At 39.7% G+C, this 14,069-nt stretch overlaps 1 protein-coding gene across 3 annotated transcripts in view; it reads right to left on the bottom strand.

Moving 5' to 3' along the window:
- RNF130 (ring finger protein 130) overlaps positions 1–14,069 on the bottom strand; it is an 88,900-nt gene that overhangs the window by 27,732 nt on the left and 47,099 nt on the right. For all 3 annotated transcript variants that reach the window (XM_048860792.2, XM_048860793.2, XM_048860791.2), the window contains exons 4-5: positions 8,106–8,177; positions 4,782–4,864 (exon numbers count right to left, since the gene is read on the bottom strand). In XM_048860792.2, coding sequence (XP_048716749.1) covers positions 4,782–4,864; positions 8,106–8,177 — 155 coding nt within the window. The remainder of the gene's footprint in view (positions 1–4,781; positions 4,865–8,105; positions 8,178–14,069) is intronic.

The raw sequence follows: 14,069 nt of genomic DNA, 5'->3' as shown, positions 1-14,069 counted from the left end.
AAACTGCACCCTAACAAAGAACGGTATGCCAACGGCATAGTAATATTGTAATGCTCTCTTTTTTCAGAGTTCAGTTAATTTTTTTTGTTTCTACATGTAGCTGATTAATACAAGATCAATCTTTTACTATAACAGTGTTCCTCCAGGAAAAAATTAAATATGAGCCAATCAAGATGCTTAAGCGATTTGAGAGATGCACAAGCAAGATTTAAAGATAAGGCCAGAAGGGACCATTATGGTCATGTAGTCTGACCGCCAAAGATTCCCTGCAATTAAGTGGTTATCAGTGATGGATTAATGATTTTGCCGCCCCTAGGCCCAGAAATAATTGCCGCGCCCTCTCCCCCCCAGCTCACCTCGTCTCAGACTCCACCTCCTCCCCTGAGCGCAACGCCGGGTCCTGCTTCTCCCCACTCCCTGCCAGTGCTTGTGCACTAAACAGCTTCGCAAAGGAGGTGGGAAGAGGGGGAACGCGGCGTGCTCAGGAGAGGAGGTGGGGCTGGGATGGGTATTTGGGGAAGGGGACCAATAGGGCTAGGGAGGGGGTGAGGAAGGGGTGGAGTTGGGGCGGGGCCGGAGAGCGCGAACCGGCACCAGGGGAAGCAGCCTCTGGCTGCTGTTATAAATTTGCTGCCCCTGCAAATTTGTTGGCCTAGGCATTAACACGCTGCTGGTGGTTATTCTGATTGTGTTTGGCTGATCAGCAGGCAATTTTATACTCTATTTATATACAAAATATTCCCAGGCAAAAAATTAGAAACATTCAGTCTAATTTTTGAATCTATTGTTACATCTATATTACTCAAAAGGAAAAGGAGTACTTGTGGCACCTTAGAGACTAACAAATTTATTTGAGCATAAGCTTTCGTGAGCTACAGCTCACTTCATCGGAAATGCATCCGATGAAGTGAGCTGTAGCTCACGAAAGCTTATGCTCAAACAAATTTGTTAGTCTCTAAGGTGCCACAAGTACTCCCTTTTCTTTTTGCGGATTCAGACTAACACGGCTGCTACTCTGAAATCTATATTATTGTAGCTGAAAAGGGTAGTGAAACATTCTTTCAGCTTGCTTTGTGTATTTGACAGCAGTTTCATCGTATCATTTGTGTGGATTTAAGGTTTTCACATAGCTCCAGGGAAGAAAAATGTTTAAAAATAGAAGCTAGGGTTGCAAGACAACAAAAATTTGTAGGGGGACCAATGGTAGGTAAGGTAAACTAATTAATTAGAATCATATCAACTTCAAAAAAATATTAAACAGTCACTACCAAATGTCCATAATACATTATATTTTACTCTCCATTGTTGAATGTTGTCTTAGAAGCTCGGAAATAAATTTTTCCATGCTCATTTTTTCTTCTGCCATCTGGTAAAAATGAGAGTTATCTTTTTGTTAGCACTTCAGAGGTCAACATGGTAGCCACTGACTTACTTCTGTCTGTGCATTAGGATTTTATGTTGAACTGTAGCCGTTTTAACACTTTAGAAGCTATTTTGAGGGAGTTTCACTCAGTGTGTGTATGCGTGTGCAGTGTTCTGTTGAAAGGGAGGGTAGGTTTCTGGCAGGGATGCAGAACTAGTTTGGGACTCCTGAAAGAGGCAGTCCAAACTGGTGAAAGACAGTTTAGCTTATCTGGCCTTTCTTCTGCCTGTATAGTCCCTGATACATACAGTTAGGCTGGGATCCAGAAGAAGGAAAACATGCATGATGATAGGAGATCAATCTCGGAGGCTCTGGCATGGAGCCAGCAGCAGCTCTATCAGGCTTTTGGAGCATGATATTTTATGCCTGGCCTTATTGTTTGGGAATGGGAAGGACTAAGGAGCCCGGGATGGACTTAGTTCAAGGTGCAAAGCGAAGTTGAGGGAAAGCAATCCATTTTACTTTGTTTTGGTCCCTCCAACTAAGTCAAGTGTACTTTTCTTTATGGCTCTAAGTGTTAATGTCAGCAGGAATAGTTCTGGGAATTGAATCTGCACAGTATCAAACAACTGCCATTCATTTCATTCATTGTATCCCTTCTGCAGCAAGATGAAATACATTATTGATTCGTTAGTTGCTTAAGGTGAATAATAGTGTGGATATATGTTTTACTTCTCTCTGGGACCAAAGCAGATTTAGGAAATTCATAGACAATTTATCACCATCTAAGAGGTCAGGTGTTAGGCCTAAATTGGTTGATATTCATTTTACTACATTACCACTTATTTAAATTTACAGACCTTATATTTTGAAACCCAATAAATAAAACCAAGTCCTGCTCAGAATTAGGCATACTCCTTATTCACTTCAGATGCCCAATTACACATGAAAAATTGTAAGAACACAAACTTTCTAGGATAATGGCATCCATGTGAAGATGCGCATGAATCACTCAAAGAACAGCTAAATAAAAGTTTTAATGACAGGAGGGAAAGAAGTGGGAGAGTCTGGAGTCTCTAGATAATCTTCTCTAACCTGGACCCACAATTAGTGTTACTATTATGCAATTGAATGTTCTTGAACTACACCCTGGAATTAGAGAATCAAGCAGTCTCTGAAATTTCTATCCGACAGCTGTCCCTAATAATGTTTGTAGGGCCTTTGAGGACAGAATATTTTTGCATAAGAGTAAATAAAAATGAGTGAATTTTTAAAAGTATAATTCAAATTTGGGTAAAAAATTTAGACTTCGTAAAAACAAACCTTTACCACATCAAAGACCAAGAAAAATGCTTCCAAGTGGTCTTTTTTCAACCACTACATTTCAGTGGAAATAGTTTCTAAACAAACATGTCTCTGCAGTGTTTGTTACCCAAGCACTGCAGCACTGTAAACCTAAAAAGGAAACACTTCATTGATTTTCATTGTCCGACACAAACACACACAGCGCAAATAAAAGAAGAATACAGGGAAAGAGAATTGATTTATAAAATCTTCCTGCCTCAGTAAACGAAGGTGTTAACAGAAACATCCATGATAAAGGCATTTTAATTTACTATGTACAAATTACAATTTGAGATGGTTTCTTTAATATATTATAATAGCAAAAATTCTTTATGCATTAGAAGAAAAAATTTCCAGCTATGTAGGACAGCTTGTAGGAGGATTTAGAAGACTGATAATGAGCTGTAATATGCCCCTCAGGGACATGGGACTGATGCCTGGTTCCGACACTGTGACTTAGTTGTTTCTTAGTGTATCATGCATATAGCTATTTCTATACCAACATAGGCCAAGTTGTTGGATCTTGGCTGCATGTATGCATAGTAATATACATATTTCTCTTTTGGGGTGGGGGAGAGGGAAGAGGAAAAGAAAAATGTGTTGTAAAAATGAAAGGGAAAGATATCCTTGGTAACAGTCAAAGCTACCACAAATTATTAGATAATTCTTCTAAAAATATTCACCACCCAAAAAAGCAGTTTCTCTCTATAGCAGATTTTCAGTTTATGTCACATAGCTCTAAATCGAGATCTTTGGGATGTAGGGGAAATGAGAAGACTGAGGCAAGAGCACAAGGACAGAGTTTGGTTGCTGCACTTTAAGTGCCAATACAGGATAGCTGTCCAGACACTGTACTGGAAAAAACGATCTTCTTACATAGTCCTTGATGTCAACACTAAGGTGGAGATGGGGGATGGCAGCATTTCTAGTAACTGGGAAATGCTTGAGCAAGCTGGAATTGCTTAGACCTCTGATTCTCACCTTTTTGGTCTCAGGACAGCCTATCACAACCCAAATACCTCAAACCCAAAAACACTAAATACCTTTAGTAAAAGAAAAATCTGGCTCACTAAATATTTCTTACCCACATAATATACACACTTACATAATAAGTACTAAGTAAGTATACCATGAGTACCATAGTGGCAGGTCCTGCAGCTTCTGTCCCACAATGCTGTCTGGGCTCAGCTCCCTGCTCTGGGAGTTGTGATCTCTGGGGTTGCAGCACTGCTCATGTTTGGTGGAGGACAGGGCAGGTCAAATTTGTGAGAGTGGTGTTGTAATCTGGTGCATGCTGTCACTGAGCCGCTCAAATTTGACCTGTCTGGCCCCCCATCATCATGACGGAGAGGCAGCTGGGTCAAATCTAAGCAGTGCTGTGACCCTGTGCGTCATGTTGCAACACCTGGAGCAGAGAGCCAAGCCCAGCAAGCCTCATGGGACCGGAGCCACAGAGTGCAAGGCGGGCTCTGCAACCCCTGCCAGGCCCCCTTACCTAAGTGGGCAGAATCCCTCCCACCCTACCCCACAGGTCTCTCATCTAACCCTTTGACACATTCTGGCAGTGTAATTTTGGGTTGGGACCCATAGGCATAGCAGGATACTAAGTTGCAGTATCCACTGTGTAGAATTTTGCATCTATACTTTAGTTTACTATAATTGACGTCAGTACTGGATCTGCCCAATCTTCAGTCCTTAAAGCTCTTTGTCTCATTCATTCTCTCCCAATTCTGTGCCTTTTTCATGGTCTTCACTTCCCTTAAAAATCACTTCCTACTTTCCATCTGCCATTCCTCCAGAACCTCTTCTTGCATAGTCTCCATTGTCAATAACTCTGTCAGCTCCCACCTTCTCACCTCATTGTATTGTATTAACCTTATTTAGATTGCATGCTCCTAGGACAAGGGTCCTGTCTAAACTAGGTATGTGTAAAATATTATGCACACCTATGTTGGTATATAACAGGGAAGAGCACATGCTAGATAAAATGAAACAAAGGGATGTAAACAAGAATCAGCATAAACATTTCTCAGGAATAAACCCATTTACAAGGGAAGAGAAATTGCTAGCTTACTTGCATGGCAGGATGCGGACAACATCATTCTGCTTGTAACACTCGATACAGACAGCACAATGATCAAAGTCTGGGTCTGTTTCCTAAAATGAATAGCATGAAAACTCAAGTCAAGAGTTAAGAATACATTAAAGGCAAAGTAGACATGATTAGTAATCAGGAATTCTACTGTGGTAGTGAGGATCAAATATGTAAAGTGGCTATGAACAGGAAGAGGCAGAAAAGGGTGAAAAGGTTATTAAATAAATTCAAGCATGCCTTAACAAAGAAACAACACACACTTTACATGCATATCAAAGTCACCATTTCATTTAAAACTAGTATTTGTGTATATCTTAAATTTAAACTAGAATAAACAGCTATAATTCATTTGTACAAATAGTACTTTTGATATTGACTCAAAAGATATTTCTACAGGACTTTATTTCAGTTATGATCTAGTCTACATCATTATTGCATAAAATATATTATATAATATTAAAGCAGAATTGGTTCATCTCTTCCTATAATAAGAGCTAAAAAACTGCTATTTCATACTTCAGAAAGACCAGTGTTTCCTACTCCTCAGACCCAAGAATTACTGAGGTCATTCCTATACAGACACGCAGCTCAGGATCACTTGCTAGCTATACGTTTCAGAGTAGCAGCCGTGTTAGTCTGTATTCACAAAAAGAAAAGGAGTACTTGTGGCACCTTAGAGACTAACCAATTTATTTGAGCATAAGCTTTCGTGAGCTACAGCTCACTTCATCGAATGCATTCAGTGGAAAATACAGTGAGGAGATTTATATACACACAGAACATGAAAAAATGGTGTTATCATACACACTGTAAGGAGAGTGATCACTTAAGATGAGCTATTACCAGCAGGAGAGTACCCAGAAGTCACCTACTACAGGACAGGCCCAACAAAGAAAATAACAGAACGCCACTAGCCATCACCTTCAGCCCCCAACTAAAACCTCTCCAACGCATCATCAAGGATCGACAACCTATCCTGAAGGACGACCCATCACTCTCACAAATCTTGGGAGACAGGCCAGTCCTTGCTTACAGACAGCCCCCACCCTGAAGCAAATACTCACCAGCAACCACACACCACACCACACCACAGAACCACTAACCCAGGAACCTATCCTTGCAACAAAGCCCATTGCCAACTGTGTCCACATATCTATTCAGGGGACACCATCATAGGGCCTAATCACATCAGCCACACTATCAGAGGCTCATTCACCTGCACATCTACCAATGTGATATATGCCACCATATGCCAGCAATGCCCCTCTGCCATGTACATTGGTCAAACTGGACAGTCTCTACATAAAAGAATAAATGGACACAAATCAGATTTCAAGAATTATAACATTCATAAACCAGTTGGAGAACACTTCAATCTCTCTGGTCACTCGATTTCTGACCTAAAAGTTGCAATATTACAACAAAGACTTCAAAAACAGACTCCAATGAGAGACTGCTGAATTGGAATTAATTTGCAAACTGGATACAATTAACTTAGGCTTGAATAGAGACTGGGAGTGGATGAGTCATTACACAAAGTAAAACTATTTCCCCATGTTTATATCTCCCCCCCGCCCCCCTCAGATGTTCTTGTTAACTGCTGGAAATGGCCCACCTTGATTATCACTACAAAAGGTTTTCTTTCCCTACCCCCGCTCTCCTGCTGGTAATAGCTCATCTTGAATGATCACTCTCCTTATAGGGTGTATGATAACACCCATTTTTTCATGTTCTGTGTTGTATATAAATCTCCTCACTGTATTTTCCACTGAATGCATCCCATGAAGTGAGCTGTAGCTCACGAAAGCTTATGCTCAAATAAATTAGTTAGTCTCTAAGGTGCCACAAGTACTCCTGTTCTTTTTGCTAGCTATACTTTGTTATAAAGGTTACAGTTGGATTACTGTTTCTATACGGATAAAAATAACTTCACATATTTTAAGTTTCCCTTTGGAGAAAAGCAGATTTCATGTAGATAAAACCGTGGCATTGGTGGTATACACTAAAATCTGCGGACTACACAGACACACAGGCTGTGCTTTCTTCCAAAATCATACAATTCTTTTCAACGCTAGCAAAGTACTGAGACAAGGACATCAGAAACCACAGCAAGACAAAATTAACAACTCCACTGTTGGAAACAGGCAGTCAATATTTCATGCAGAGAACCCTGATGGGCTGCACTGATGAATGGCAGATTTATTCCTGTATTCCTTTCAACTACATACATGTCCCCTGCTGCCTGTTCTGCAACCTCCATATCACTTAATAATCTTGAATCTATGTTGTCAGGAAGGCAGCATCTTCCCTTGTAGTATTAATAAGTTCTAAATATATATACACATCAGCAAAGATCTACTGCAGAAGATTCTTGTAACCAAATTGCCTAGAAACAAAAAAGCAAAGGCTTAGGAAAAGCATTTTTCCTCATATTTCTCTTCAGAGAAGCAAATTCAGGTGGCTTCTCCTATTTCTGTTGTGTTGGTAGAAAAGACGATGAGAGGGAGTCAGCAGAAGAACCAAAGGGAAACGTTTTTTTTTTTTAAAAAGAAAAATTGTAATCAGAACACCATTTAATTATAATCAGGTCTGTGCATTTTGGAAAGGGAAAGTGAGCAAGGCTATAAATAAATGTTACAGCACTGATAAAGAACTGTTGAGTACTTATAACTTTTTAATTCACAGTTCATCATCAATTATTCTATGATAGCCAAACATAGCTCCCCACAGCAGAAGACTTCAGACTCAGGAAATCAACTCAAGTGAAATACCTCTCCCCTAACCCAAGAGACTAATTTATAAAAGTGAATTCTCACAAGAACTCTTCCTCTATAACCCCTCTATTTTTATTTTGCACAACATATATGTGCAACATTCCAAGTTTACAGTGTTCCACATAACTAACCCTAACCTTGCCTTTTTCTAGTACTGACAATTTATACAGAGATATTAGGAGCACAGTAAATGAAATGTTGTCATGATGGCACAATACAAAGTCTTCTGCACTCCTGCCTGCAGAAATACTTAGCCAGCTAGCACAGAACAGCACTCACAATCAGTTACCAGATGGAGCTCAACTAGTCCCTACGCAAGAGAAATTCTCCTTTGGGGGAGCAAAGGCTACAGTATACAGAAAAGCTCTAGATGTCACACTGAAATACTGCAGCAAAAGATTAACTCCCCAGCAAGTAAATCAGCACCAAAGATGAGAGAAAGAAAAACAAATCAGATAAGTTAATTGTTTTTACTACCAAAATAAACCATGAGATTCAAGTATACTTTGCTGAAGTCTTTTTACTATACCTTATCACCCTTCTTTACTGTCCTGGTTGTCAATTTGCCGATGGCTTTCTTCGCAGCATCTCCAAGACGACGCTATTAAATGTACAAAGAAAAAGACACAGGAATTAATGCTTAAAGTCTAACAATTTTTCTTTTAAAATGACTTAGTTTGACTAAATATTAATGCTACAATACTCTGCTATCATTGGCTAATATTCAAAGTACTGAGGATATAGCAACAGCAATCAGAGATCCTGCACATAAGACGGGAGAGAAAATTCAACTGCAGACCACGTACATGTAGTCAAGGTAATCATCTACTATGGCAGAAGTCTCATAGGCTGTTGTAGATATGGCTTTAAAAAAAACAGCCCAGAGCCATTAAAACACATACACTGGGATATAAATAGAGGCTCATGCCCTTCCACTAGCTCCCACTGTACTCTGCTCTAATTACTTTTTATTCAATGAGCTGTATAATCACTTGTTCTCTTAAATTTTCTAGCTGGGGTTTCCTTGAGTAAGGAATAAACCTGAAATTACCTCCAAAAGGCAGGCAATTCATACCCAAGCCTAATATTTATCTCAATACAACATAAAACCAACCAGTATCTACACACACCAGAAAATAATTTTATGGCCATAAAATCAAAATTCTGTCAATACTTGAATAAAGCTCACATGAATACAGATTCCAAGACAAACCTATTTGGTTGCAAAAGGTCAGGTTGTTTTTAATGGGCATCAGTGTTAGCTGGAAACAGCTATTTCTATGCTTAAAGTGCTGATTCCAACTGCACTGCTCTGATCCAAGCCAATAAAGAATGGCAAGTTGCCAGCTGGTTCACAGATTTCAGAGCCAGGTCACTCTGAGCTGAACAAAACTCATGTTTCCTCATTTCAATAACCACAGTGCCCCACAGAAACAGGATAAGGTTTACATTGATTGAGAGAAAGTTAGTTTATTTTTTTATTTAAAAACTCCTATAGTCACACATACAATTACTATGAATATTTTACCGTTACCACTTGTAAGGACAATTTGTAAGGAAAGATTTTATTTTCAAGCTTTCCTTTACCACTGGTGTTGGGAATGTGTCTTAAGCCACCCCCGTTAAAATCCACCCAAATTTGGACAGTTTATAAACCTTAGAAAAATTGCTGTTTGCACATGCTCAGGAGAGACTTATTTACAGTTGAATCTTCAGCGAAAGTAGTTGTTAAATATGTACTGAGCATGATCCTGCAAGGGGTAGGGTCTGAGCAGGACTTTATTGCAGCTATTTCTCCTGGCTGCTACTCTGGCACTGAACAGAGAGAACTCCCCCGTTTTCAGTGCTCCCCCTTGCTGGAAACCACAAAGGGAAGATGAGGAGAAAGTAACCCGACTGGAATGCAGAGGGGTCAGAAATGGTAGGGGTACGATCTGGGGTGAGGATAGACCCAGAAGAGGCAGAAGGCAGGGTGTGGGAGACAGAAGCACAGAGAGATGGGGCAGAAGGGTCTTATCTCTAGAGCACACTCCCCTTCAGAGCCTGGAAATGAACCCAGGAGTCCTGGGTCTCTACATTACTCTGCTATTAGCAAAGAACTATGAAGCCCACTGGCAAACCATGTGTCCCATCTCCCTTCTAGTGACTGGTCAATATAGAGGATAACAGCCTATGACTTTGATCAGCTCAAGTGGTAGAGACTGTGCTGTGAATCTAAAGGTCCAATGCCAACTTTATGACCCATGTATGGTGTTGGTGATCCATATGGTTCTGCATGATATAATTTTTTATTTTAACTGGGCATTACACCAAAAATTACATTAAAAGGACATTAAGACTGCAGAATCAAGCACTCAAAAGTTAGGAAGTGCCAGAATTAATATTGCCCTGGAAACCTTTGTTCAGTCCCGCTGTGCACGTAACTTTGTATCCTAAAGAACTTTCTTTGAATCTAGACTTTTTGTATGTAATTATATGTTATGGTATTACTGTGACCCTAAGCACCCCTGTATTCACACCTTACACACTACTGTAAACTTTGTATAAAATATGCCTTGTATATTTGAAAATGATCTCACTGATTAATATTCTTTCATGACGTGTGTACACAATGTGTATTAAAAGTTATGGATATACGCTGAGATTATAACTAAAATGTGTTTAAACCAGGCATGTCAAGGGGAATTGGCAAACAGGTCTGCTCTGGACAAAGGAATGGGTTTGCTGCTCTGCCCAGCTTGGTCATGAGGCAGATACAAAGAAGGTACGTTTACATATAAGCAGTAAACAGGGCTATCATGCTAACAAGGGGAGGGTAGATTGCAGGAAACAGAACGATTTGCATTTTAGCAAACACCAGCTAGAGATGAAAGAGCATGGAGCTTCCTTCACCACCAGACTCCATGTCACTTTCCTCAGAGCTTGAAAAAAACAGAGCTGATCCCGAAAAGAATCAATTTCAAAGGGTTACCAGTCTATAAATAAATGGGGCTGAACCTCAAGTAATAAATTACTGAATAAACTGATTGTGTACAATAATACTGTATTATAAAAGTGTACAGAGTGAGGTCTTTTCTGAAAACTAATGACACACTAGTGATTAATATCATTGTGAAATGTATGTATTAACACAATATGAGGAAATATTATGCTTTAAGATTTGTGGCCAATCACGGTCCCTCCCAACAAGGAGAGAAGGCAGCTATGTACCTAACTCTTATGTAAATTAAGCATGGTGAAGTCAAAACAATGGAAGCCCTATTTATATACAGGTAGATGGAAAGTCCACAGGCAGGGAAGAAGAACTTGAAGCCATCCTTCTCTTGAAACAAAGTCATTGCATTTTGGAGGACAGAAGCAAGGACAGAAGACATATTTGGCAACCATCACTAGACAACAAGAGGCCAGAGCTCTTGCTAGCTGAGAAAAATGGGTTCTTCAACCATGGAAGGGTTTGAAGTCTTTGGAAACTAAATATAGGTGAGAAACCTGCTTATGCAAAGATTTTTCACCTAGGAAGACAGCATCTTGTACTTCTGTAGAAGGTCCTGACAGGGAAAGTCAGCTAGGACTGGAAAGAAGAATGAATGGTGAGAGAAAACATCTTGAACAAAGCCTGTACCTTACTAGATGAAGTTTTAGACAAGCGTTTTCACTTTTATTTGCGCTCCCTTTCTAACCCTATTCCTTTTACTTGGCATCACAACCTATATTCTGTTATTAAATGTGTTTTATTTTTACTATAAACCAACTCAGTGCTATGTTTTCTGGGTAGAGTGTATTTACCCCTGGTAAGTTAATAAGCTCTGATGTGTTTTTGTCTCTTTAAAGGAACAAGCAAAGATTTTTTCTCTGAACTGTCTAGGAGAGGGCTGGACACTGCAGAGCATACCATTTTGGGGAACTTCCAGAGTGTGTTGGAGTCACCTTGCTGGTTGTAACTAAGGTTGGTGGGAGCCAGAAAGGGGCTGTAGACAGGCTGTGGATCAGGGCTGTCTAGTACACAGACACTTCGGATGTGACCTGAAGGCTTGTCGGCTGGTGCCAGGTTGTGAGCTACAGCAGCAGGACATTTCAGGCACCCAGAGTTACAGGGCAGGCAGTGACAACCTCTCACTGATCTGGATTGGACCTTCAAACCATGTGACAATTACATATACATATGTACCTGCACTGAAAGTTATAATATAAGAGTTCATTTTCCTTTGGAAACGTTCATATTTAACTTGGGCACCTACAAAACTAACAGAGCAAGCTTGATCTTTAACAACATTTCACATTTAATTATCTTGTAACTCTAATAGCAGTTTGGAGATCATATTAAGTTTCAGGGGTTGTGTACTTTAGGGGTTTACACCAATGTGAAAATAAACAGCACAGATGTGTTGCACTAGTGGAACTTACCCCGGTTTGAAACCAGTGTAAATTGTACCATCTACACTTTTGATTTTCACCCATGTGCTTACACTGATGCAAAAATTCCTAATGTACACAAGCCCCCTGATGAACCAATATTCTTTATGTCTCAGTCTTGCTATTTGTACACCTTGGGTAGATGGAATTTTTGCTTTTAGACTCATGACTGATACTAGCTTAAGGAAAAAGACATCACTAACTGGCAAACTGAATAACCACAAAAGGTGTTTAATGATTTTGGACGAGTGGAAGTGCACAAGGTTAACTGTAAGGCACCTGTAACATACAGTTCGATGTATTTTTTTTATTTAAGAAACACAGCATCCGTTTTCAATGATTTCTGTAGAAAGGCTAGTGTGCTTCTACATACAATTGCTTAAAAACAGCAGAGTTCAGAAATTAGCTGTTCCTGCATTACTAAAAGCTCTAGCTTCTCCTTTACAATATATCTGAGCACTTCAAATTGAGCTCTTGCTGCTGCCTCCTTATTAAACTTTAATAAGATGAGCTTTTTAAACCACATAAAAATTTCATCAAGTTTCTCCTGACCTTTGAAAAAATCTAAAGAAAGTAAAAAAGGTCATAAGAGCACCTCCCCCACAGAGCCGCTGTTTTAAAGCATCTGCACTGGGAAGAAGCCTACAGCAATATATGGGATGCAGGGGGAACAATTTGTCACTCAAGGAACATCCATGGAGTACTAATTACCTTTAAATTTTTAACATCCAAAGGGATCATGATGAGTACCAGTTACAGTGTAGACACCTAAATATGATGTATCCCAGGAAAACTTGCAGGTTCTCCATAGGTCCTACCACACCACAACCACTATTTCTGGGAACAATGGAGAAGTAAATCTTTAGTCAGACTTTGTCTACACTGGCAAGTGAAAGACAAAACTTTTGTCGTTCAGAGATATTAAAACACCCGAAAGACAAAAGTTTTGATGACAACAACAAATGCCGGTGTGAACAGCACTCTGTCGGCAGGAGAGCTCTCTTGCTGACAATACTAACCCCACTCGGTGGGTGTGGAAGATTTTTGTCAGCAGGAGAGCTCTTTCCTGATGACAAACAGTGGCTATGTTGTGCTGTAGTGACAGCCGTGTCGCTAAACGCTGCGCAGTGTAGACACAGTCTCACTTTTGAAGCTTTAAAAAGTTTTGCATTTGTTTTAGGCACTGTTCAAGTAGCATTTAGCAGAGCTGTTAGAGCTTCAAAAGGAGCCATAAGGAGTCCTTTTTTAATGGAACATATCCAAAGGGGCATCACAGAGCAAGTCACCACAGATGGACTTAAATGACTCTTGAAAATGATTATTTAAGTAGTGAATATAGCCAATTTCAGAGTTTCAAAACAAACTGAGGACCTACAGAGAGAGCAAATTCTATCATCAGTGTGGAGAAGAAGAGAATGTCAAGAAGAATGCATGCAGAATTTGTTGAGACTTGTTAATCCTTCCCCATAAAAGAAATGGGACAGTATATGGGAACAGAAGCAGGAAGAGAATGAAGAAAAATTAGGCCATTAGGCCCCATGTCCATTTAACAAAGCCATCACTTTCAGAGTCCAATTAGTATCTGAGTAACTGTCATGAGTGACTAAGGAATTTCTTACAGTGGAGCCATATTTAGACAGACAACTATAGACAAAATATTGGTGAAAGAGAAATAGCACAATAAAGTTCAGAGACTGGCTAAGTTGGTTCATGGAGTTTTGAAATACCAAGAGTCAGAGGCGTTCTGCACAGTTAAGTGGCATGAAGTCTACATGAGAATCCTTCTCTGCATTGACATCAGCCAGGTTTGCAATATTTTCCTTGGTTCTTTAGAACCCTCATCACTATAAGGAAGCCCTAATATAGCTTCAAGCACAATATAGGTTTGTCTACTACTCTGGGCTTTCCCAAAGGTCACACAAGAAGTTACTGCAAAACACTTAGTCTCTGTACCTCAGTTTCTTTAGCTAGAAAATGGGTATACTTATTTAACTCACAGGAACATTACAGGATTAATTCCTTAGTGTTTGGAGTGAACTTTGACAATCTATACAGAGTGCACTGTAGAAGTGTAGTGCAT

This window comes from Caretta caretta, chromosome 8, assembly GCF_965140235.1.
Source record: "Caretta caretta isolate rCarCar2 chromosome 8, rCarCar1.hap1, whole genome shotgun sequence".
Taxonomy (NCBI): Eukaryota; Metazoa; Chordata; order Testudines; family Cheloniidae; genus Caretta; species Caretta caretta.
This window is presented reverse-complemented; position numbering and strand designations above follow the sequence as displayed.